This window comes from Gymnodraco acuticeps, unplaced genomic scaffold, assembly GCF_902827175.1.
Source record: "Gymnodraco acuticeps unplaced genomic scaffold, fGymAcu1.1, whole genome shotgun sequence".
NCBI lineage: Eukaryota > Metazoa > Chordata > Actinopteri > Perciformes > Bathydraconidae > Gymnodraco > Gymnodraco acuticeps.
Window position 1 is genome coordinate 3,888,953 of NW_022989890.1, and position 22,126 is coordinate 3,911,078.

A 22,126-nucleotide genomic window follows, 5' to 3' on the forward strand; every position below is an offset into this window, starting at 1 on the left:
GGGGCTGGGTTGTGAGGTGCAGTGCAGGATTGAGTGTGGCCCTTTGCTGTTTGCTGCATATACACAGGGTGCCTCAAGAGGACAAAAAAACTGCAATAGGGACCTCTTTTTTCATTTTTACGATTTTCCTAGAATCCTTTGGAGAGCGTGGAAAGACAGGCATGTTTATGAAGGTTTCCAGATGGTGCACCCCCAGCTGCACCCCCAGCTTTTCTTTTCAGTTCTTGGGCCATGAAGGATTAATCAAAGTCAGTGGCGAGGGCTGATGGCTAAACACTGTGGCTCTCGCGAACCTAGAGGAAACCCCTCTTCAACTCCAACTCAGATTCAGCCCCTGGGCTACATCGCAGAGGAAAGTTGAAACCCGAGGTTAAAAAACCAAGCAAACTTAACTAAGCCCTGGCCACATAAGTGCGGATAAACGTAGTGTGTTTATCACAGCGGTTGATCTCCTGCGGGTTAGAGGAATTTGTCTCCTACATCCAGCCAGGAAAGCGGGGCTAACCCTGACGGATACACCTGAACTCTGATCCCCTTTGTGAGCTGGGGAATTGTGCTGCTTGGTATTTATGGATTCTCTGTTACATGTAAAGATTTTAATGAAGTTTGATGTCATTCTGGCCATGACTCGAATCCGCTCGCCGTGATTGAATGCATTCGCACTATAATGCAAGACGAGTACAACACATCCAGATTGCTATGATCAGGCAAAGGTCTCTCTTTTATCAACCATTTTTAGCCTCACCATTACCGCCTGGCCTCTTGGGGATGGATGCAGATAAAAGGGCTGTCTCTTGAAAGAGGATGACAATAAAAAACACAAAAGGAGAGTTAGAACGAAACTGTTAATTTTTAAATAAGCTATTTCTGTTTATAGCGCTGCACATCGTTGCCTTAATCATCACCTTGAACATCCTTCGTTTGACAGGACCTGAGCAGGTGGAGCAGAGGATTGTCAAGTGACAGAATGTGTAGCTTGATTGGTTGGTAAAACAAATAGATTGAATAACAATAGCTTTAACAGGTTTTGAACCAATATTACTGATGCATGACACTGCAATGTACTTTCTTTATTAGACACATGCCACTCTGAACAGCTGCTCCACATGAAAATGATGAACACGCGCAGCATTCACTACATGTTAGTATACCAACTGTCAGTAGATATCTCTGTGGTGTGTTCGCAGCAGACTCACTATGTGATTACAAATGAGTCCGTCTTCAATTGGACATTCAACATTGTTCACATTAAAACACTTGAGATAAAATAACACAGAAGACACAGCACAAACATTGAAAGATTGAGAAGAGATGAACTGTATGACTCTTGCAGAGCTCTGTGGTTAGGTCTGTGTGACCCAGGCTCCCACTGAAACAACAAAACTGTCCTAGATATGGTCGTGTAAACACAGAAATATGTTGAAAACAACTATTGCAAGGCAAGCTATTTTCCTTGATAAGAGTTGTTTAAACTATAATTTTGCTGATGCGTTGTATTCAGTTGGAGACGGTTTAATTTATAGAGGAAATGTATTCCCACAAAGTCTTGCCAAAAGTTTAGTTTTACAACCACACCAGTGCAATAATTTAAATATACATCTAAATCCACCGCATATGCAGCTACACGGGATGCTGCTCTCTTGTTTGTATTTTTTATCCCTGATTATGTCAATAAATTGTAGGACTTGTCATTAGTTTTAACCTCGAGTAAACATGTAGTGCAGCCTGAGTAAACACTGTATTGGCTGAACCAGATCACCTCAGAAAACACTGTTTTGTCCCTGAGAGCAGGACCTCTCCTTGTAAGGGTTCGACAATAAGTGAGATAACTACTACCAGCAATATCTGTGGTGGTTCTGTCCATGTTTTGATCATGTGGTTTGTTCTGGAACACATCAATTACATCATATGCACTTGGCCCTTGGATAATACATAATTGAATAAGCAAATATAAGTGTGGCAGGCCCTCGTGTGGTTTTGTGTAAGGCAACACAGTTTTCAGTGATGCAAGTGCCCAGAATTAACCACGGACTCTCGTACAGAAAGTCCATGGCTTCTCAACATTTTACTACTTCTCAGCAGGTTCTCACCTACGGTAATATTGTCAAACCTGAAGAGGGTGCACATATGATTTATAGCTGTTCGGGCATCAGTCACCCCGCTCAAAGTATCCGAACTTCAAACTTGACATAATAGTCTGAATTTCCTGAAGTTCCTGGTGCTTTTAAGTTTTCAGTGGAAACTCAATGAAGTTTGACTTACGTTGGCTGTTCACAGAGGCAATATTACAGATGACATTGTGTTGCATCCAGGCCCTGTATGCTGCCGAGCAGGTTTTTATAAATGCTTTTTAATTGAGCATTTCCAAGCTTTGTTTTTTTGTATGACATCAGAACGTTTCCTTACTTCTCTGTGATAAACCAGTGTATCTGCAGAGGGAGTATTTGTAAGTAAAGAAAGGAGTATGGTAGAGAAAATTGGGACGTTGACTTGACAGTGTCATAGATTGGATATCAGTTAAAGGCTGCAGGCAAAAAAATATTCTATATCTATCGTTTTTTTAATTTAATTAGGTTACGTGCCACTGAAAAGCTAGTTGTTGCAGTTGAATGTATCTTAGTTGTGTGGATAGAAAATTCAAACATTTTACATGAAGGTTATCAAGCTGAGTTGTGATGGATTATGGTCATTTATCTGCGGTCTTGAGAGCATTACAGGTTGAGGTTTTCCTGCAACACTATTCAGGGTCTGATCCTGGGAGCTCTTGTCAGTCGGATTCTCATTGTTGTCTTCTGATAATTCAGTTGAGACATTTTACGAACAAATAGGTACAGGTACTTGGAATATATCCTGTCTTTGAAAGAAAGTGGATCTCTTAAAGAACTCATCATACAAATTAGGTTGAGAAATATAACCAATAATGCTTTAAAATGTCTTTCGTGTGGACATTGCATTTTCAGAAACGCTGGTGGTGGGGCAGGAAAACAAAGCCGGTAAAATACATTAATACCTCTGAATGAAAGTATTGTAGTCCTATGTGGTTTTGCATTCTTTGAATCCCAAATGTCATGCAAATCGGTTGAATATTTAATGGTTTAAAGAAATGTACAGATCAATGCCCATACAGACATCTTGTAAATAGAAACTGTGACCATTAAACAGACAAAAGTCATCTGTGGTTCATTAAAATATATTTAGAGTCAAAGTGCCATGAGACTCTGAGTACAGTGAAGCAGATTTGGTATGACCCGGTAGCCAAATAAACTTGCCAGGGTTTAAATATCAGCCTTGATCCTTTCTGTGTGAAGTTTACATGTTCTCCAGCTCCCTGTGTGGGTTTTCACTGGGTCGTCTGTTTTCCACCCGCAGTCCACCCACATGTAAACCAGGTGGACTGGAGATTATGTGTTCGCAGCATGTTGCGTGTGTGTCCGCCCGCCCCTGCAGAGCGCTAATGATCTGTCCAGGACCTTCCCCTCCCTTCCAGCACTGTGCATTCTGGGATGGGCCGCTGCCCCAGATAGAGATCCACGCAGCTAGTTTCGCCACCTTTTGTGTTGGGTGTTTTACAGTTGAAGACAAGGCTTCTATATTGAGCGTAGGAGGTTTTTTACAATGTTTTGAGGATCCCTTCTCCCGACTGCTTTGTTTGATCTTTTTTTACGAGGCGTTTTACACCCAGCACTCCGAGTGAGAGGTCAGGTGTGACGATGAGGTAGTTCTGATTAACTGGTAGACCTGGAAAGGTTTTTGGAAACTATTCGAGGTGTCAGGGGATGCGTGCTGTGTTATGTTGGAAACATTAAATCAGGAAATGTGTAAGAGCAACAACATGACAGCTTTTGACTAAAGTGCAAAAATTACATCCTTTTTAACAGCAATAATACAAGTTCACCTTGAAATCAAATGTCATATCAGCATGTCTCATCAGATTAATGATAGGGTTTGTTATTGGGAAGGGTGTTTGTAAGAGGAAACCTGTATGTCTGCCAGAACCTGAAAACCTGAATACATGCCAACATTATCACAGAGAGGAAGTAGATATCCTATTTTTGTTATATAAAATATGAAAATACATATTTGGAATTTTATATATAATGCTGTGTTTTGGAATACACAAAATGCTGACTTGTTTGTGATATTCAGACTCATACTGATTTAATTTATGTGGCTTTGTTATGCTAACTATCAAGGGATCCCTGTTGTTTTAGCTAATTCAGAAGTGTGCTTTGGAAAAGGATGCACTTTTTGCACCAGAGGATTGAGTCAAACGGACTTCCTCAACTCTGACACAGGATTGTGAAATCTTGTTCTGGTGGCAAACAGCCTATTTTATGTCAGAGCAAGTGGCCCAGCTGAGTAAATGCAATTTCTTGTCACAACATTCTGCATGACACGAGCATTCAGGCTGCTCGAGCTGATGCGGTTGTAAAGGTCTTTCCCAATCGGAAAAAGGCTGTGTTTCTACCAACAAACTGTCACATTCTGCAGAGGTGCTACGAGCGCCAGACAGCAGGTAACACAGATACAATCATGTGTCAGCATCTGACACTCCTCCTTCCTCAAGCCCCATCCTGTCGCTGTGCACCTCTCTCAGCACTCCCCTTCCTTCAAACGTCCCGGCTTTCGTCCCGATAAGCATGCTTCATCCCAAACATATTATATCTATTCAATCAGGGGGATTAAGTGTAGATACATGACTTGTTGGACCATTCCAAGGACCTGAGTCAACGCATAAACAACTCCTACGCTATGTCAGGGAAATATTTATCTTTGCTCATAGAACTTCTTGAGATAGTGTCAACACTGCTTAGAGGCATAATTACATTTGTGGATGGGAAACTAAGAGTTCTCGTGGAAATACAAGTGTATAATATGAGTTAAACTTAGAATACTAAATAATAATGTGTGATGTTTCATTATGCCATTTTATTTCCAAATCATCATCAGCAAGAGTAATATCAACCAAATAAATGTTTCTTTTTTTCTCAGTAACCACAACGCCACCTCCAGCCTCAGGCCACGCCAGAAAATGCAACGACACAGAGAAAGCCTACTGTGTGAATGGCGGCGACTGTTACTTCATACACGGTATAGATAAGCTCGCCTGCAAGTGAGTTATATTCTTGTTTTTTTCTATTCACCTTGAAAATATACATTTTTTGACATCGTAAAATACATGTATTGTATAACATTCAAATCACTTTTCATGATGTTTCCAGTAATATTCCTAACTCTTCATATTTGTTATCCTGCTGTTTATTTTCCTGATAGCACTTGATCTTTCCTTTCAGCAGCAGCAGCAACACATCACAGGAAAATGCTGCCAGTCTTCCTAACTACCCACCTGTTGTGTATTTTAACACTAATAATGGAGTGAGGTGGCGGTGTGCTCATCCTTTTATATCATGTTTAGTGTACAGGAGGGCTTCACATTAAAAGCCTTTTCAAAATGTCATGAGTCACTGGTTTAGTAGTGAGCAAATATTTATGCTTGTTAGAGGCCCCCAGTGAGGTAAATAGAATCATTGCTTACATGTGAGGTCCTTGGCAGAAGGGATCAAGACCCATGTGTAAAGTGCGCCGAGGAACTGTGTCTCTCAAGGAACCTTATTCGACACGATGTTCAAGAGTTATTTAAAAAAAAAAAAGGTTTTTTCCCTTTTCAGGACACTGACAAGGTTTTATGAGTAGAGATTCAATGACATCAATTATTTTGATAATCGCCCAAGATTAAGAATCACTGCTTTCTAATTCTCAAATTTTAATTATGGCTGCTTTCATTTTTGGACATTTGAAGATTTCTTTCTGACATTTCACAATTTATTCAAGGAAATAACCGTCAGATGAAAATCATTGTAAGTCTAACCTAATAATTATAGCACAAACTATGCACATATGTCTTGCCATGGTTGTCAAACATTATGTTGCATATGTGCCATATGTCATATAGCATTAGTCCTCTGTCTGGTTTTCAAATAGAGCTGAAACATTGGCAACGCTTCGGTGCCCAGTTGGCCCGAGGAAGAATGCTCGACAAGCAATGAGGACATGGCTGCAACAGCCGTTCAATACGCTGTGTACAAATTGGAGGCAGCACTAACTCAATTGCTGCAGCTAATTCACTCACAGCCGGGGCATAAGTCCAGAAAAGTTGGATAATGCAGTGAAGGCCTGCAGGGATTTGTTGCCCCCCAGCCATCTCATTCAATATAGGCCAGGCTTCAGTTGATATTACTCACTGGCTAAACAAGTCCTGCAGACAGCTAGTCCTACTTTAATGCCCTGCTCCTTCACTCTGAAGGATACACTTTGTTTTGGGCAGACGTTAAAGTTAACAAATGACCCACAGTAAGCAACTCACTAAATGTAAACATACTTGTTCTGATGATTTTCTTCACATAAATTAGCTATAACAAACAAATATAGACTTGTTTAACATATTGCCCATAAATAAAGCGTTTATCATTTTTATGGACTTTTTCCAGGATATTTTCAGAAGGTTTAATTCACATTTAGTTGGATAAAGATAATGTAGATAATATTTTCTTGATCAATTAAGTAGGCGTTTTAAAAAACTTTTTTGCTTATTCCATGGGGGATGTTTTAAAACTTTAGACCAACAAAACTGGAAGATATTCAGTTCATTTAAAACGGAGAAAAACAATCAATTTCACACCAGAGAAGCTATCAAATAAGATGCAGATGAAGATTCTGTGAAATGACTAATCAATTGAGAAACTAATGGTTTCAGCCCTATTCAAATGTATACAAGTATATTAGCGTTCTTCTTTCTAAGGGAATGTAATTAACTTTTAACAAGTCACCTCTATGTGGGACTTGACAGAGGATTATGTAATTGTATTGTACATAAGTGCAGTATATACAGTATGTAGAAGTAGAAGTACAATTCCACACGCTTCATGGAAAAGCTTTTCCTTTCTACATTTTTATTTTTCATCAAAGAATAATAAATAACGACAGTGATTTATTATACACCAAAGTTAAAACGAGTGGTAATAGAGTTTGCATCTGCACCGGCACGGACATTTGCACGCTCATCTGATTTTTAAATTACGCAGTTTATTTCTTTCATGTTCCAGCCAAGTTTCCTAGGTCTAGGTGGTGCTATCCCCCCGTTAAACACCATCACTCAGGATGAGTAATTTAATGCTGAATGTTATGGCGCTCCTGGGAGGCATTGTGTGAAACCAGTAAATCAGGAGCAATGACCTTTGTTGGACTGGTGGTGGTCTAGTTGAGTTTGTGAGAGGAATGCCGTGCCCCTCAAAGACCAGCCGCTCTTCCTAATGGGCTTGTAATGAGGAAATATGGTTTGTCTTCACTCACTTGATGCTGATGATACAGTAGTTTGTCTGCAGTTGCAAAAATATGACGTTAAATGTCAGAGAACTTGATTAATGCTTCAAACAATGAAGAGAGTTTTCCAGGTGGTTTCATTTCCATATTATTTTTAGGACTGGAAATACAAGAAATTCTTTCTCCTCATTTGATTACTTTTCCTCCCTGTCACATTTGGAGGTAATAAACACATACCAGCTCACGACAGGCACCAGGAGAAGAAGCCACATTAACCCACTTTTTGCTTCATGATTGATTTATTGATCACATGGGCCCAGTAGTTCAAAACTTTTCATCCCTATCTGATCAGATCAGATTGTGGGTAGTTCAAAACCAAAAAACAGGATTAGGATCACTTTGATATCCGATCAGATCAGGAAATCCAATCCAAGCTTTAATCTGGATCGAATCTTCAAAACGGGTAGTTCAAACCGACAACACAGGATTGGGATCAGTTTGATCCTGAAAAACTGGATTATCCTGATCCCACCAGGGTGGATTTCCAGAGCAAAATGTACTGTACAATTTATTTAAAAATATGTTTCAATATAAATAAGATGGCAAAGTTTGTTAACTGAAATAATACACCATTTTTAGCCTTCATGGCAAATCAATTTTATTTTTCATTTTCTGGTCACGTTTGTGGTGGCCTATTTAGTTTTCAACCAAATGTTGATGACATAAATGTTTATGCTCATAAAATTATCACAACAAAGATTGTCAATCACAAATGTAATTTAGATTAAAGAAAAAATATCTTCAACAAAAAAAAAGTCCATCATCACCTTTCAAAAGTAATTGCGGACAATAGATGTCTCTGCAATGTGGTCTCTTGTCTTCCTTGTATTATTTTTCATATCCACTAGATGGCGATCGGTAGGATTAAAGCACTGATATTCAGGATCTAGTAATCTTGAAAAGTCTGAATCTGGATCAGAGTGATCCTATCCTGAATTGCTTTGAAATACTGGGACAAAATCTGTCCACGTTGTCTGATCCTGGATCACAAAGAATGGGATTTCAAAATCTGATCGGATCTGATTGAGATTAAAAGTGTTGAACTCCTGGGCCCAGGAAAGCAGCACATGGTTTATCCACAGATACACTTTTCTTTTTCCCTATACAGACTGAGGTCAACAAGAGCCTCTGAAGCCCAAATATGACCTTTTTATATCAGTATGTCAAACTTGTTTTTGCTAACAAGCAGGGTATTTACCTTTTTAATGTTTAAGTTTTTTAAGTTTTAGTATACGTTTGCTCACTTGTAGTAGCATTTATTTGTTTACTATTTGTTCTTTTAATTTTAGAAATAGATGGTAAAGCAGTTTATTTCTTTACTGTGTAACATTTATCAAAGAGGCCCTATTATGCTTAATTTCAGGTTTATATGTGTTGTGCCTCTACTGTGACCTGTTTGCATGCGTGGGAGAGAAACTTGATCTGGAGGGAACTTTTGCACACCATTTACATGCACAAAAACCTATACAACACACTGGAACGGGTAAACCCCAAAAAGCATAATAGGGCCTCTTTACATACAAAATATTAACATCATGGGAATACCAATCATCTTTGGAAGTGTTGCTTCTTGTGTTTTCACTTTGTGTGCTTTCTCCATGTGGCTTCACAGTGAAATTCAACAATACGCCTGAAAGGATTTCGACCCCCCGGTATTTACAGTGCACCTCACTTCCTGTGTTTTTCCTTCTCATAACACTTGTCTGCTCCTTCCCAGATGTCCGGACGGATACTTCGGCCCACGGTGCTTACAGACTGAGCCGCTGCGGCTGATTATGCCCAAGCCTACAGAAAGTATGTCCACTTGATATGAGCAGCTGAGAACAGAGACACAGTTGTCACTGGATTACCTCTGGACTGACTCCTGCTGCCCAAAAGTTCTCTTCCTCTTTCTCCTCCTCTTTCTCTTCCTCAGGTCAATGAGCTGCGCGTTACACCATGCACACGGTGGTGTCGTCCATGGGAACACTCTGCTTCTGCTGTCTGTAGTTGTGCTGTTGTTCTAATTCTCTCTTTCTCTCCCTCTCCCTCCCTCCCTATCCCCCCTTCACTCTTTTCTTACGTATACTTTTCACTCTCCCTCTTTCTGTTGTCTCTCTCTTTCTCACTCACCTACTGTACCACCCTCCTCCTCCTCCCTCTCTCTTTGTGGCTTTGTTTCTTTCCATCAGGTGTCCAAATGACTTTACTGGTGATCGCTGTCAAACCTACGTTATGGCCAGTTTCTACCGTATGTCAATTTCCTCTTCTGTCACTCTGTCAGACTGTCCTTGTGTCATGCGTGCATGCTGGGTGTAGAGAGATTGCATTCATTTCCTGTTATTATTACCTAATAGATGTGTCTGTGCCTCCTGCGATGACTCAGAGTTTAGTCGAGTCTGTTATTGTGTTTGGTCTGCATGTGAGTGCAGTGTGTTGCATGCACGTTCTTCAGAATACGAGCCGATAGTACGTGTGATAGCAGCAAGTAGGCGGCAGTACTCAGATGCTATGTGGATTTTCACAAAGTCAGCTGCATGTAACAACACAGTCTAATGGCAAAACAATTACTAAAACCCTATCTTAATCTTGCTCACTAATGATGCTTGTTTGTGCAATCAGCGGCAAACACAAGCATGTATGATCGAATTAAAGCTGATGGATGGAGAAACAATTAGCATTCACTAAGGCATGACAAATGATGAACCTGTTAAGACGTGCGCTGGCTTAACCCATAAGGAAGTGTTTGTTGAGGGCCAACAAGACATCTCATGTAGGATGTGAAATTGTGACACTTTAATATGTGCATCCATAGGTCTGTACATTGTACACGAGCCAACATGAAAACATTCCACTTGTGTTTTTCTTGACTAATTAGATTTTTATCTCAAACATAATAGGGATTTACCAAAGGTAAAATCATTCGCAGCAAATATTTTAATGTTAGTGTTCTCGCTTCATGGGTTACAAGTAGCACATACAGGCGTTTCTTTCACTTCAAATCAGCCGCATAACTCGCTCAAGACTCAGACTCTAGTAAATCGTAACATCCACACTACAATCCGCCAGTTGTGTTTGTTGCTTCAGAAGAACAGCAACAAAATGGTGCTCTCACAGCAGATGTCCTCAGCTAAGAGTTCACACGCTGCACTACAGTGCCGTGTCAAACTACTTTGCCTGGGGTAAGAGAAGCAAACCTCATCACCACTCAACATCAGAAAATAAATCCATCAAAAGCTAAATGAAACGAAGATTTCCAGATAACTATGGTTTTGTTAGATCTTGCCTTTGAGGTATTTTGATTTAAAAAAACATCATCTATTACCTGATTACTTGAAAGTGTGAGCCAGAATAAAGATAGTGTACGGTAATACCATATAATTAAAATACAACGCCCATTTTGGATAATAGCAAAGAATCTTCTGGTATCTTTCTGCATATTCGTCAGCGTCATGTCTTTGCAAGCCCATGTGGTTGCAATTCAGTGTAACATAAGAGTGAAATAACTAACTGCATCTGCTTTTGCCTGATGTTGCCTTCAGAGTCTCATCCCCGCAGTCTGACTTGCAGAGCTTACACTCAGTGTTTGTTGTATGTTGGCTCAGAGTACAATGGCAATAAACCCTCTTAACTACAAGTAATTTCATCTCGCATTAAGTCGAAATGCACTGTGCTGAAATGACTTGTTCTTTTGGCAGAGCAGACAGTGATGTGTGGGAGCTCTTTTTCCCTACACTGTGTTCTGCATTCTGTCTAACTTCGACGCAGCTGTGCAAATGCATCAAGGACAGCATTTATTTCCAGCTCTCATCCAGCTACATGAACACAAAACAGGCTTTGATTACTTGCTTTACATTTGAATTTGTTCAAATCAATGACCTGACTATCCGTACGCTTAACAGATTAAAGTTTAAAAGTAAGTTCAACAATCAGATGTTCTCTGATGAAACGTTCATCCATCAATAATTGAATGCTGTTATTTAAAATATAAAAGATTAAGCCTCCTCTCAGTCACATCATATGATTTAATATCATTGTTTATCCAAGGATATTAACCTCATGGGTTGAAAAAACGTAAGATCAACAGTTCATGAAAGCCCCTTTCAGACATGATGGATGTAGCTGTTAAGGGACTTTTGGTTTTTTGGAAAACTAGCAATCGTTAATGGCCTCGCACATATTTCATGTTTCCTACTCTCAATTAAGGCGAATAAATCACAGTTTTAAAGCAGTCACATGTACACACACACGCACACACTCCATATTTAAAGACCCATCTCCTGGAGGGCGCCTCCCATCCCCAGGAGATACCAAAGAGAAGGAGGATGGCTTCTGCTCCTCAGCCATAAGGGCTTGGCTTTACAAGAGCATGTTGTCATAAGAACAGCTGGGACTAGCTTCAACCCAAGTAAAGCAAGAAAGCTGCCAGAGATATGGACTCAGCTGGTTGGTGCAGCCTCCCTAGGGCCTCTCTGTGCCATATGATATAAAGTCCAGCTATAATTCTTCCTATTCCGAGAGATTACTCAGATACTGTACAGATACACTCCTTTTTACTTGCCTGTTCATGCGATGGGTGTGTTCGGGGGAAATTACAGTGTAGCGTTTTTTAGAAAGCAGAAAACTGAAAGCCCAGGTAATCTCAACAGATGACGCATATTTTCCCCCGAGAGCAATAATGAGAGTGACTGTGCGTCTAATTTTTCCAAATCCCATTAGGAGATTTTGTTCCGTTATGTTATCAAATATAACTCTGCAGGCCTGGAAACACACAACAAAGTGAGAATCAGACTGTGTTGAGACATACAGCAAATAGAAAACTGCACACAAAAGAGAAATTGTGTATTTCGATTAGACTATTTTAGACATAACAATCAAATCAGTTAAGACTGAAATGGTAGTTTTTGTGGTTTCACGTGTGTGTTGCATGCTGTGTGTTCCCGTCGTTGACATTACTGACCATGTCATGCCGACAATTACTGACAAAGTGTTTGTTGTCCCAGTTGCCGTAATGCATATTTTTGTTTGCTCCACTGTGTGTTAGAAGGTGTCACTTTCTAAACCTGGTCTTTTGTTTATTTTTGTTTCTCTTCAACTGTCCACCCTCTGCAATGGCAGAGCATCTTGGGATTGAATTTATGGGTATGGAAAAATCCATTTTGACTCTCTGCCCAAGCATAACTATTAAATAGGTGTCCTTCGTTTTGACTTGCTCCCATTCCTGTCTGTTAATCATATCGTCCCTTGATTAACCAATCAAATCTCTCTATCGTACCATTACTCATTATAATGACAAACCCGACGCATCCGATCCTCCATCAATCATCATTAACATGGATGTCCTCACTCGCAACCCTCATACATGTGCAATGGAAACGTAGAACCATTAACAGAGTTTGCAGCTCAATAGCATTTTTCCCCCTTTTTTGGACTGATTTTTGTTTTCTCATTCCATCTGTCATAAGCATGGTGTATCATGTTGGTAGCTACCAGATGTCTCTCCTCAATCTTCACCTTCATCTTTCCAAACCTTTTAGCCTCATACCTCTAGTGTCTGTCTGTTTCCTTTGATATGCCACCCCTTTACTTTTGATGTATGTGTTCTGTCCATGTTTCCTGCATCACCCCGTCGTTAGAATAGCTTAAATGTAACTTCTGAAGTATGTCATATAATATCTGTGTAACTGGTTTGAATTATCCTATGAGGATACTGTGATGTGAGCATGCATTGCTATATTTAGAACCTACATTCATGATTTTCTTCTATCTCCAGCTATTTTCATCCTCCTTTGTTGTTAGCTCTTGTTTTCTGCTAACTTTTCCAGACAAGTGCTTCACTGGTTGAGGGTTGTAGAATGAACGCTAAAGGCGTTTCTTTCCAGATCACAAAATAACACATATAGAAACTGGACCTGCACCAAGATGCAGTTGTACACATTCATTTATTTGTGGTACATTATTTATCAGACACCACACTACCTCTTAGCTCCATCATGTCCTCCAAGGGCACAGGTCTACCTCAACCTCACACAAGCTCTTCTCTGGAAAAGCACAATTTAAGTCTAAATTCTTCCAGTTATATATTTAATGATATTTCATTTCAAAATGAATTTGTTTAATGAATAAGCGTAAAATAAGATCTCATAATTGTACTTACTGAATACATGAGCAGATGAAGACTTCTGTAAGTGAATGCAGCTGTTGTTTAAGATCATGTCAAAACATTTCCAAATCACTTCAGTGACACATCGGTGTTATACTGCACAGTTTGCAGGTTCCGCTGGTCATCCATTAAGGGCCCGAACCATTAAAGTATCATATATTGTATAATTTGAAATTACTTGGATTGTTAGAGGATACAGCTGCTTATTCGATCAGTCCAACTCCCTGCCCCCACCTACGCCGCCTTACTGCAGCGCAGGCGGCAACAGCATCTGTTGTATTTGTGATTACTGTATGTGCGAGGAAAGGTTTCCCTGTGAAGTGAGTTGCCAGGGAAAGGAAGGTGAAGCTTCATACTGCTCAGGATTTAGTCTATAAAAAAGTTAAGAAATGTGGATCAGTGAAAAAGTGGTGAACCTGCATTTTTGTGACACTAATTTCTTTCTCCTGTTATTTTTCTCCCTGTGCGTGTGCGTGTGTGTGTCTGTGCGTGTGTGTGTGTGTGTGTCTGTGCGTGTGTGTGATGTTGACAGAGGCAGAGGAACTCTACCAGAAAAGAGTCCTGACAATCACGGGTATTTGTGTGGCGCTGTTGGTGGTGGGCATCGTGTGTGTGGTTGCCTACTGTAAAACCAAGTAAGTCCTGCTGATTAATGAATTTTAACATTTTTAACTCCACCTGCCTTTCTTAAAATATGTATGTATACTCAAACTGTTTTCATTGCATGTAATATGCAGAAGAGAAATAGAAGAATACTGTTTATTAGTTAAAAATTAAGACATTTTGATATTTTTCTGGTTAACATGTCGTTTTTTGTTACTACTAGAGTGTCGTAACTTAAAAACAAAGAGCAAGAGGGAAATTGACCAACATTTGCTCAACAGGAAACAAAGAAAGAAGATGCACACTCATCTGCGACAAAATATGTGTCCAGAACATCCCAATCGTAACCTTGCTAACGGACCCAATCACCCCGGACCAGGCCCAGAGGAAATCCCTATGGTAGATGTGAGTTTCTGAAAGGATTCCTAACGTTATTAAAGTAAACGCACACAGATGTATTGTACACCAAATGGTTTAATGCTTAGTTATATAATCAAAGCTTGTCTTTTTTTCCCCCCCACATTTTTCCATCTGCCAAATCCATTTTTCCCGACACAGTACATATCAAAGAATGTCCCTGCAACTGAACGAGTCATACGGCCTGCAACAGAGGGATCGTTCCCTGCCAGCCATAACTCTTCCAGATCTCACAACTCTTCCACACGAGCCCATTCATCAACACACAGGTGAGCATTCATAACACCAAACCATTTCTTTAAGCGGTCAAACGCCTCTGGAAACAGGTGAATTGGTCAAAAATACCAAAAGAAAAGGATAGAAAAAAAGGATCACGCTGGGGTGTGTGTTAACACCTTTTTTATTTGTCAGACATGAGGAACGGACATGGAGCCTGGCACATTCTGACAGCATCCTCTCCGACTCGCCGGGAATGATGTCATCATCCGTGGGGACCAGTAAATGCAGCAGTCCTGCGTGCATGGACGCACGGGCACGACGCGCTGGTCACTGTGGTTACTCTGACCCCCATCGGACGGGCCTGCAGTACAGAGACTCTTTCGACTCGCTGGGAGACTCTCCGCACAGCGACAGGTGGGAAACAGGCCTATGTGGCTGTAGGTTTGGCGTTAACATTCTCGAAAAGTTTGATCTCTGTGCTGGTTCTCTCTCAGCCTCAGTCCCAGTCAGGGTACTCTGAGATTCAGAGGAAACTGACACACAGCAGGCATGACGATGAAATACGCTAAGGTAGGCAGGTGTGGAAAATGGGGACAATGTGCATACAGCTATGTAACATTAGTCCCTAGCCAGTATGTCATTCCGATTGGCTTGAGCTTTCCCTTTTTATTTCCCTTAAGGATCCATGGGACCTTTTTGGACATACACTTCTTGGCCAGAAACGATTTCATCCGTGCGTCACAAGGAAAGGTAGAGGATACATTTAGCTGGAAGCTGGAAGAAGAAGTTAGTCTGTCAGAAGTCAGAAAATATTCCTTTCAACAACCCCAAAGCAGTCTATATTTAGCATTCCTGCGTCTATTTCTGTTCTTAAGGCACAGAGATGTCAATCTTCTCATGTGACTCAACATGTCAAACAAGATTATTTCATCAAATGTCTGAGTGCTCCCAGAACATGTCAGCTCAAACACAATTAGTTCACTGTAAATATTGTGCTTTCAGTTCTGCCACATGCTCTTTATTTCATTTGCAATGTCACACATGGTCCAAATTTGAAGGGATATTGTTATAGGGGCCTAACAATGACCCTCCCCACCCACTCCCAAAATGCCCTCACTGTTAACGTTTACATTTCCAATTTGTTTTAGCATCCATCACTCAACAAGCTCAATAAGCACTGAGCTAGGAGAACACACAGGGGTATGGGAGCACTATTGAGCCATATATTAAAAGTATGAAGTGTACGTTTTAAGCACAAAAACAGTGGGTTACTTATCTTTTCCAAAAGTAAACAACTTTTTTGAGGGATTGGAATGATGGCCCAGCTATGTCGAGGAAGTCGGTCTCTGTTGTAATTGAAGACCCTGTGTTTAAGGTTTGAAAAAACATGCTAAAGGTTGCTTTACATGAAGTCATCCAGCCCTTTTCTACCGATAGCTTACACACAGCCTTATTAACATTTGCTTCAAGTCTTTAGAATCAATATTTACCCTAATGTCTTCTGTATTGGACCTTTAATTATTCTCAGCATCAGCCAATTTAAATGGGTCACTACATAAGATCATTTGGACAGGAATGAAGTGAAAATACAAGAACAACGAGTTCAAATGCATTAAAACTAACAAAAAGTTGAACAGACGATAACAGAATGCATAGTGACCCACTGACCTCACAGGATAAGGCTTGCTTATGGCTTTAGAGTTTTAAGTATCATTCGGGCCAACCAGAGCCACACTTTGGACCAGATGTAGACCTTACACACTTAACACATTAACTTATGCCTGCTAATGCTGCAAAATGCTTACTTGAGGTGTTGAATATGCAAATCGGTGCATGTCCAACTTCAGTCCCTGGGCCAAAATGAAAGTAATGGACCAAGAATATTCCTAATGTCTTTATAGCTGCATGCATCCATTTAAGTATTAAAACATTTCCAGAAATGACGACATGACTTAAGCCCCTTTCCCACTGGACAAATATCCCACTAACTCCCACTAACATCTGGCTTTTTCTCTTTCGTGGGAAAGGTTACAATCAGCATTCATTCCCGGGACAAATCACTTGTGAAGTCACAGGTATTTGTCGGCTCCAGCTTTGATCAGCAGTGATACAAATATGACCCAGGGGTGGACCGCATTTTTTTTTGCCCTTTTATAGTACAATGTCCATGACACATGTTGAAGTGGAGATATAATAAATAAAATCAACAGAGTTTTGGAGAATTATTAGAATGTATAGAGTACAAAACATGTAATTGATTTGGAAAACTACCAGATTCCATCCATCAGTAATTTCATCACACTGATTCATGTAAAAACTCACAAAAAGATACAAATAACTCCTTAAAACCTTGTTTTACTCTTTCACTGTTCCAACAATGACTTACACTGGTTTGTGAGTTTCAAAAAGAGACAGAATAAGTAACAATGTAAAAATAGAGTAACCATCTTAAATACTTGTTACTGTTTATTAACCCTGTTTTCCGGCACGTCAAGTATGTTTCCCCATGTCCTAATTTTGGTAACATAAGGGTATGACTTACTGCAGCAAAAATGTAAATAAGATACTGTATAAATGACGAGACTATGCAGTCCTGGCCTATTATCTGAAGCAAATAAACAGTGCCTTTTATAGACTGTCAAAAACAAACTGGACAAGATGTGTCTTGCCTCCTATGTGCATCAGCTTCATCGTCCCAACAATGCCAGCACACAACAAGCATTTCAGCACGAAATGTGCCTTGGCCAATGAGTTGCTATGCAGAGTCAGATTGCATAACCAACATCCCCTCAGAGTCATTCCAGGTAACAGGCGCCTGTTTCCATTATGGCGACGGCTTCGGATTCAGCTGAATCAGCAGTGTTGTGGGAATATCTCAAGCTTGTGTCTCACACAGCGTGTTGTAGTTTCCTAAGGGCAAAGAACATTTGACACAAAAAGTCTGATCTCCAGTCAGTGATATGAGGACTTGAAACTGCAAATTGTATTGACAATCATGTTTAGTTGGTGTATGAATATAGTTTTGTAACTGTCAATCAACATGTTGGCAACTAGGGTTAGTTGGAGAAGGGATGGAAAAGTGGGAACCATGACTCCAAGACTCAGTCAGTCGAGAAAACGCACTCTAAATGTACCTGTCTTTAAAGCTTGATATTGACTTTCTACTTCAAGAGCCAAGCCGTACGTTTTTATCTAGTGTTTAACAATAATTGGGGGGTTGTGTATCTTCAAGAACTTCTACATTTACTCAAGCATTCAGTCATGGTGCCAACATGGCCGTGACACATAATTAAACAAGATAGCATAAACTGAAAACCACAGTAAGTTGGGGATGAAGGTATAGAAAGGTGCAGCATGCCATTATTCAAAGGATTAAGAGAAATATTGTCTTGTGATCATTGTATACACTAAAATGCTAAAGGGAAACCTTGCCGTGCAGGTTGGTCCAGAGTCTGGTATAGAGAAACATTTAGTCACCGTCATTCTTTAGAATAGACTATACAGCAACCAAAAAGCAGCTGCTCCTGGGTGTGCTGCAGTGGGTTGTGGGTTGGTGTTTGGATCAGGGGAGCACAGGTTCAAACCCCACTGCAGTCGGCATGTCGTTGTGTCCCTGGGCAAGACACTTCACCCCAAATTGCTCCTGTGGGGATTGCCCACAGTATTGAGTATGTAAGTCGCTTTGGATAAAAGCGTCTAACTGGGATTTGATTTTAACTGCTTGAGACGCTCAAATAGACAGGTGATCGTAAAACAAACTGCTGGAAATGTTATTGATACAATCCAAAACAGTCATTCAGATTCACTGTCATGCAGTAGAAAGAATGTTTATGAATGTCTGTTAAGACAATCACTTTTTCAAATCCTCAGCATCAACCAATTTTATATTTGTATTTTATAAGACCCAAGGATATTAAAAAAAGACATGGCTCCACATCAGATCCTTGGGGGACACCACCAGACTCCAAGTCTGTAAACATGGAATATGATATACAGTACTGTAGTATTGCTGTTGTTTAAAGCGGCTCTTCTTTAGTTCAATTCATCAAGACTTTTCCCTGATTTTATATTTGTCTTTCACTGTAGATGCATGCAAAATAAATAAAGAATTTAAGGTAACACAAGGTGATAACTTTCTTTGAGTGACTTTTTTCAACCTTGGTCAAATCTGCCGATAAAAAAACTTCAGATCAAAATAGAAATATCTCAAATATATCATCTTTTTTTAAATTGAGACGATGTCAATGGTCAGGGAAGATATTATTTAAAGTTACAATACCCAGTGTGAAAAAATACCTTACAGCAGTTCAGCTCAAGAGGACATCTAGGTTAAATGAATGTATGATACAACACTTGTTTTCCATTTAATATTTCAGTGCCTGCTTACAGCTTGCTTGTAACTTGGCAATTTGGTAGTTCATTCAATTAATCGAATGTTGGGGGAAAATTCAGACAGATTTCTTTGAACTCTTCCACTTGCTCACTTCTGCTTGTTGCTCTTCTCTCTACTTAACTATGCCCTCATCTCTGCTTTTACTACAGATACGTGTCAGCCCTGACGACACCAGCCCGACTCTCCCCAGTGGATTTCCATTACTCATTGCCCTCGCAGGTGCCTACCTTCCAGATAACATCCCCCAATGCCAGCCATGCCATGTCTCTCCCTCCTGCTGTCCGCAACCCCTACCCTCTGGAGGATGACCAGCCCCTGTTGCGCCGCTACCAGGTGCCACTACACGATGCCCAGTGCCAGGAGCCCTACCGGCAGCAGCGCCGCACCTATCTAAACGACAGCAGGGGCAGCCTGCCCTCCAGCCCCTACCGGCTGGCTAAAGAAGAAGACTATGAGACCACCCAGGAGTATCTCTCCTCTCGGGAGCAACCAAAGAGAAGTGGGTCCAGTGGAACTGGTAGCCGGCGCTGGCGGAGATCCAGACTTAATGGCCACGTGGCCCCGCGTGGATACGAGGCCTCTCGGGACTATGGGTCTCGAAGCTGCCTAACAGATAGTGAGTCAGAGGAGGACGGGGAGAACACACCCTTCCTCAGTATGCAGAACATGAATGCCGAGCCCTCCACCATCTACAGGCCGGTGGACAGTCGGACTTATCACTCATCGGGGCGGCACAGTGGGCATGGGAACATGCATACGAGACTTACACACTCACGCTCCAAACCGGACAATACACCCATTAAAGAGTGAAAATGAACCAACAAAAATCAATATAGTATAGACCTGCATCTATAAGAAATATTTTTATTTTATATAACTGAGATATTCTAAACAAATGAAATATTTATTTTCATTTTAGCAAAAGTTGTCTACTAGTTAACAGCGAAGACTTTTTTATAGGGAAAACTCTATTTATATGTACATTTTTGATTTACAGCATAAAAAGATGTGCCAGTTTTTTCACAACGTAAAAGAATAATAGTAATATTGTGGTGCCTTTTGCTGTATGCCGATGCCAGAGGGCCAGTGGAGGTTTTTGTAGCCTTTCTTATATGGACGCCTCATTTTTTATACACATTTATGTTGTTTTTTCCTCTCTGGTTTCCTGTTTTACTTTCTTTCCAATTTGCATTCTTTGAGGAGTCTAGCCCCACTGGAACATAACCCCTTCCATGTCATGCAATATAAACCACTTCAACATAAAGTGTATGTTTACATTAATATGATTCGCCTGTAGGGTATATGATTTGGGATCTAATAGAGCGCCTGATAAATACAATGTAGATCCTTTTTGCCCTCTGACTGATGTCTACAGAAAGATTGTGTGTGTGCGTGTGTGTGGTGGGGGGGGGTGATTGTTAGATGAATTTCATTGTTTGTTGTGATGACATCAAACTTGTGGATCTACCGGTGTCTCAGCAGAGGTGACAGAAGAGTGTATCAGAGGTTCACAGAATAGTGCTTTATCAGAACAGTGACCCCCAGTGTATGTGGACAGGTAAGGCTGTTTTAGGGTTGTATGTTATGCAGGTCATTGCTTGATGTGTTTACAGCTATTCCTTCACTTTCCCAGCCTGCCCCAGTTTAGTCCTCTTTGATTCCCCAGCAGGTTTTCCCTTATGTTAGTTTCTTAAGAGGTCAACACACGCTGAGCCGCTTGGCACAGGGTGACCCCTGCCATCAGGAGTGATGGCAAAACAAAAAGATGACATCTGTTTTCACTCAACTCAGCCCCTAATGCCATTCCTCATCATCCTTCTGTGTCCATTCTGTTTTTGTGGATCGTGTTAAAGGCCACACAGTGTCTCAGGATTTCCACTTGCCCACCCCCCCTTTTCCCTTCCACCTTAAACTCTGTTCACCCTCTTCCTCAACTTAAGGTCTACCTAAGACTAAGGCTCTCAGATCATGAAGGCCTAAATGTAAAACATACAGCCTACCAGTTCCCTGAACACATGCACATAGAGAGAAGGAAAGTGGAAGCAGCTGAGTGGAGTACAGTATAGAACATACTAGACAATATAATGGAAATAGCTGTGAAACTTTGGAGGATCATACAATGCAAAAATATGCAAACTTTCTATTTTGTTGTTTGATTACATCATTTTCTAACAGGTGACTGTAGTGTGTTTTGTGTGGAAAAAAACGATGTGATGCCTGTAGTGTAGAATGAACATGATATAAATGCATATTTACATGAGTTAGTTTTTAAAGCCATTATGCAGCCATCTATAAAGTTGTCAGCCTTTCTTGTTCACATGTCCATTGAATGACTGTGTCCATGAATTGTTGTATCACTTACTTTTAGACTGCTCCACTTAAAATGCACACTTCCAAGTAATGGCAAATAGCATCCAGATAGTGTCTCCTCCGATGGTACTGTGTACTGCTTTTTATCTTGTCGACGGTTAGTCATTTCAAATGAACTCCATAAATGAGGATGATTTCAAAATTTAAAACATTTGAGCCCCCTGTCCTCCATTGAAGGATATAAACATTTCCAAGGTAATTCAAGAATCATGACTCAGTGAGAGAGAACAGTTTTGTCACTGTTGGTATGGTATTTACTCCTTAAAAAAAACAAAATTCTGAATTATCAGACTATAACTCTTGAAAAGATTAATCTGCAATATTTACGTCTATGGTAAACGCACAGTGGTATTGCTATATAGAAAGGTCTTTGGTCACACCTCACATGCAGATACTTCATTGAGTTTCTCACCTCTGGGTTTACTTTTGTATGTCTGAAAAATACAGAAGAAGATACTGTAGTGCTCCTCTAGTTTAAATGTGATACTCCCTTCACTCTTCTAGTCCTCTCACACAATGGAGATGCTACCAGGCACGTCCTGCCACTCTCTTCTGTTTAATTTTATGACCCCCCCCACCCTCGCTTGAAATGTTTGAACACC

The 22,126-nt window shown here is 40.4% G+C and overlaps 1 protein-coding gene across 5 annotated transcripts in view; it reads left to right on the forward strand.

Annotated features, from left to right (window-relative positions):
* nrg2a (neuregulin 2a) overlaps positions 1–21,675 on the forward strand; it is a 72,925-nt gene extending 51,250 nt beyond the window's left edge. For 2 of the 5 annotated variants that reach the window (XM_034200268.1, XM_034200301.1), the window contains exons 4-11: positions 4,993–5,113; positions 9,098–9,174; positions 12,478–12,501; positions 14,055–14,157; positions 14,407–14,530; positions 14,684–14,811; positions 14,954–15,175; positions 19,304–21,675. In XM_034200268.1, coding sequence (XP_034056159.1) covers positions 4,993–5,113; positions 9,098–9,174; positions 12,478–12,501; positions 14,055–14,157; positions 14,407–14,530; positions 14,684–14,811; positions 14,954–15,175; positions 19,304–19,964 — 1,460 coding nt within the window. In that variant the 3' untranslated portion in view covers positions 19,965–21,675. Of the gene's footprint in view, positions 1–4,992; positions 5,114–9,097; positions 9,175–9,551; positions 9,611–12,477; positions 12,502–14,054; positions 14,158–14,406; positions 14,531–14,683; positions 14,812–14,953; positions 15,176–19,303 lie in introns of all 5 variants that reach the window. The other 3 variants (XM_034200275.1, XM_034200291.1, XM_034200281.1) reach the window with 3 other exon arrangements.
* The last annotated feature ends 451 nt before the right edge of the window (positions 21,676–22,126 follow it).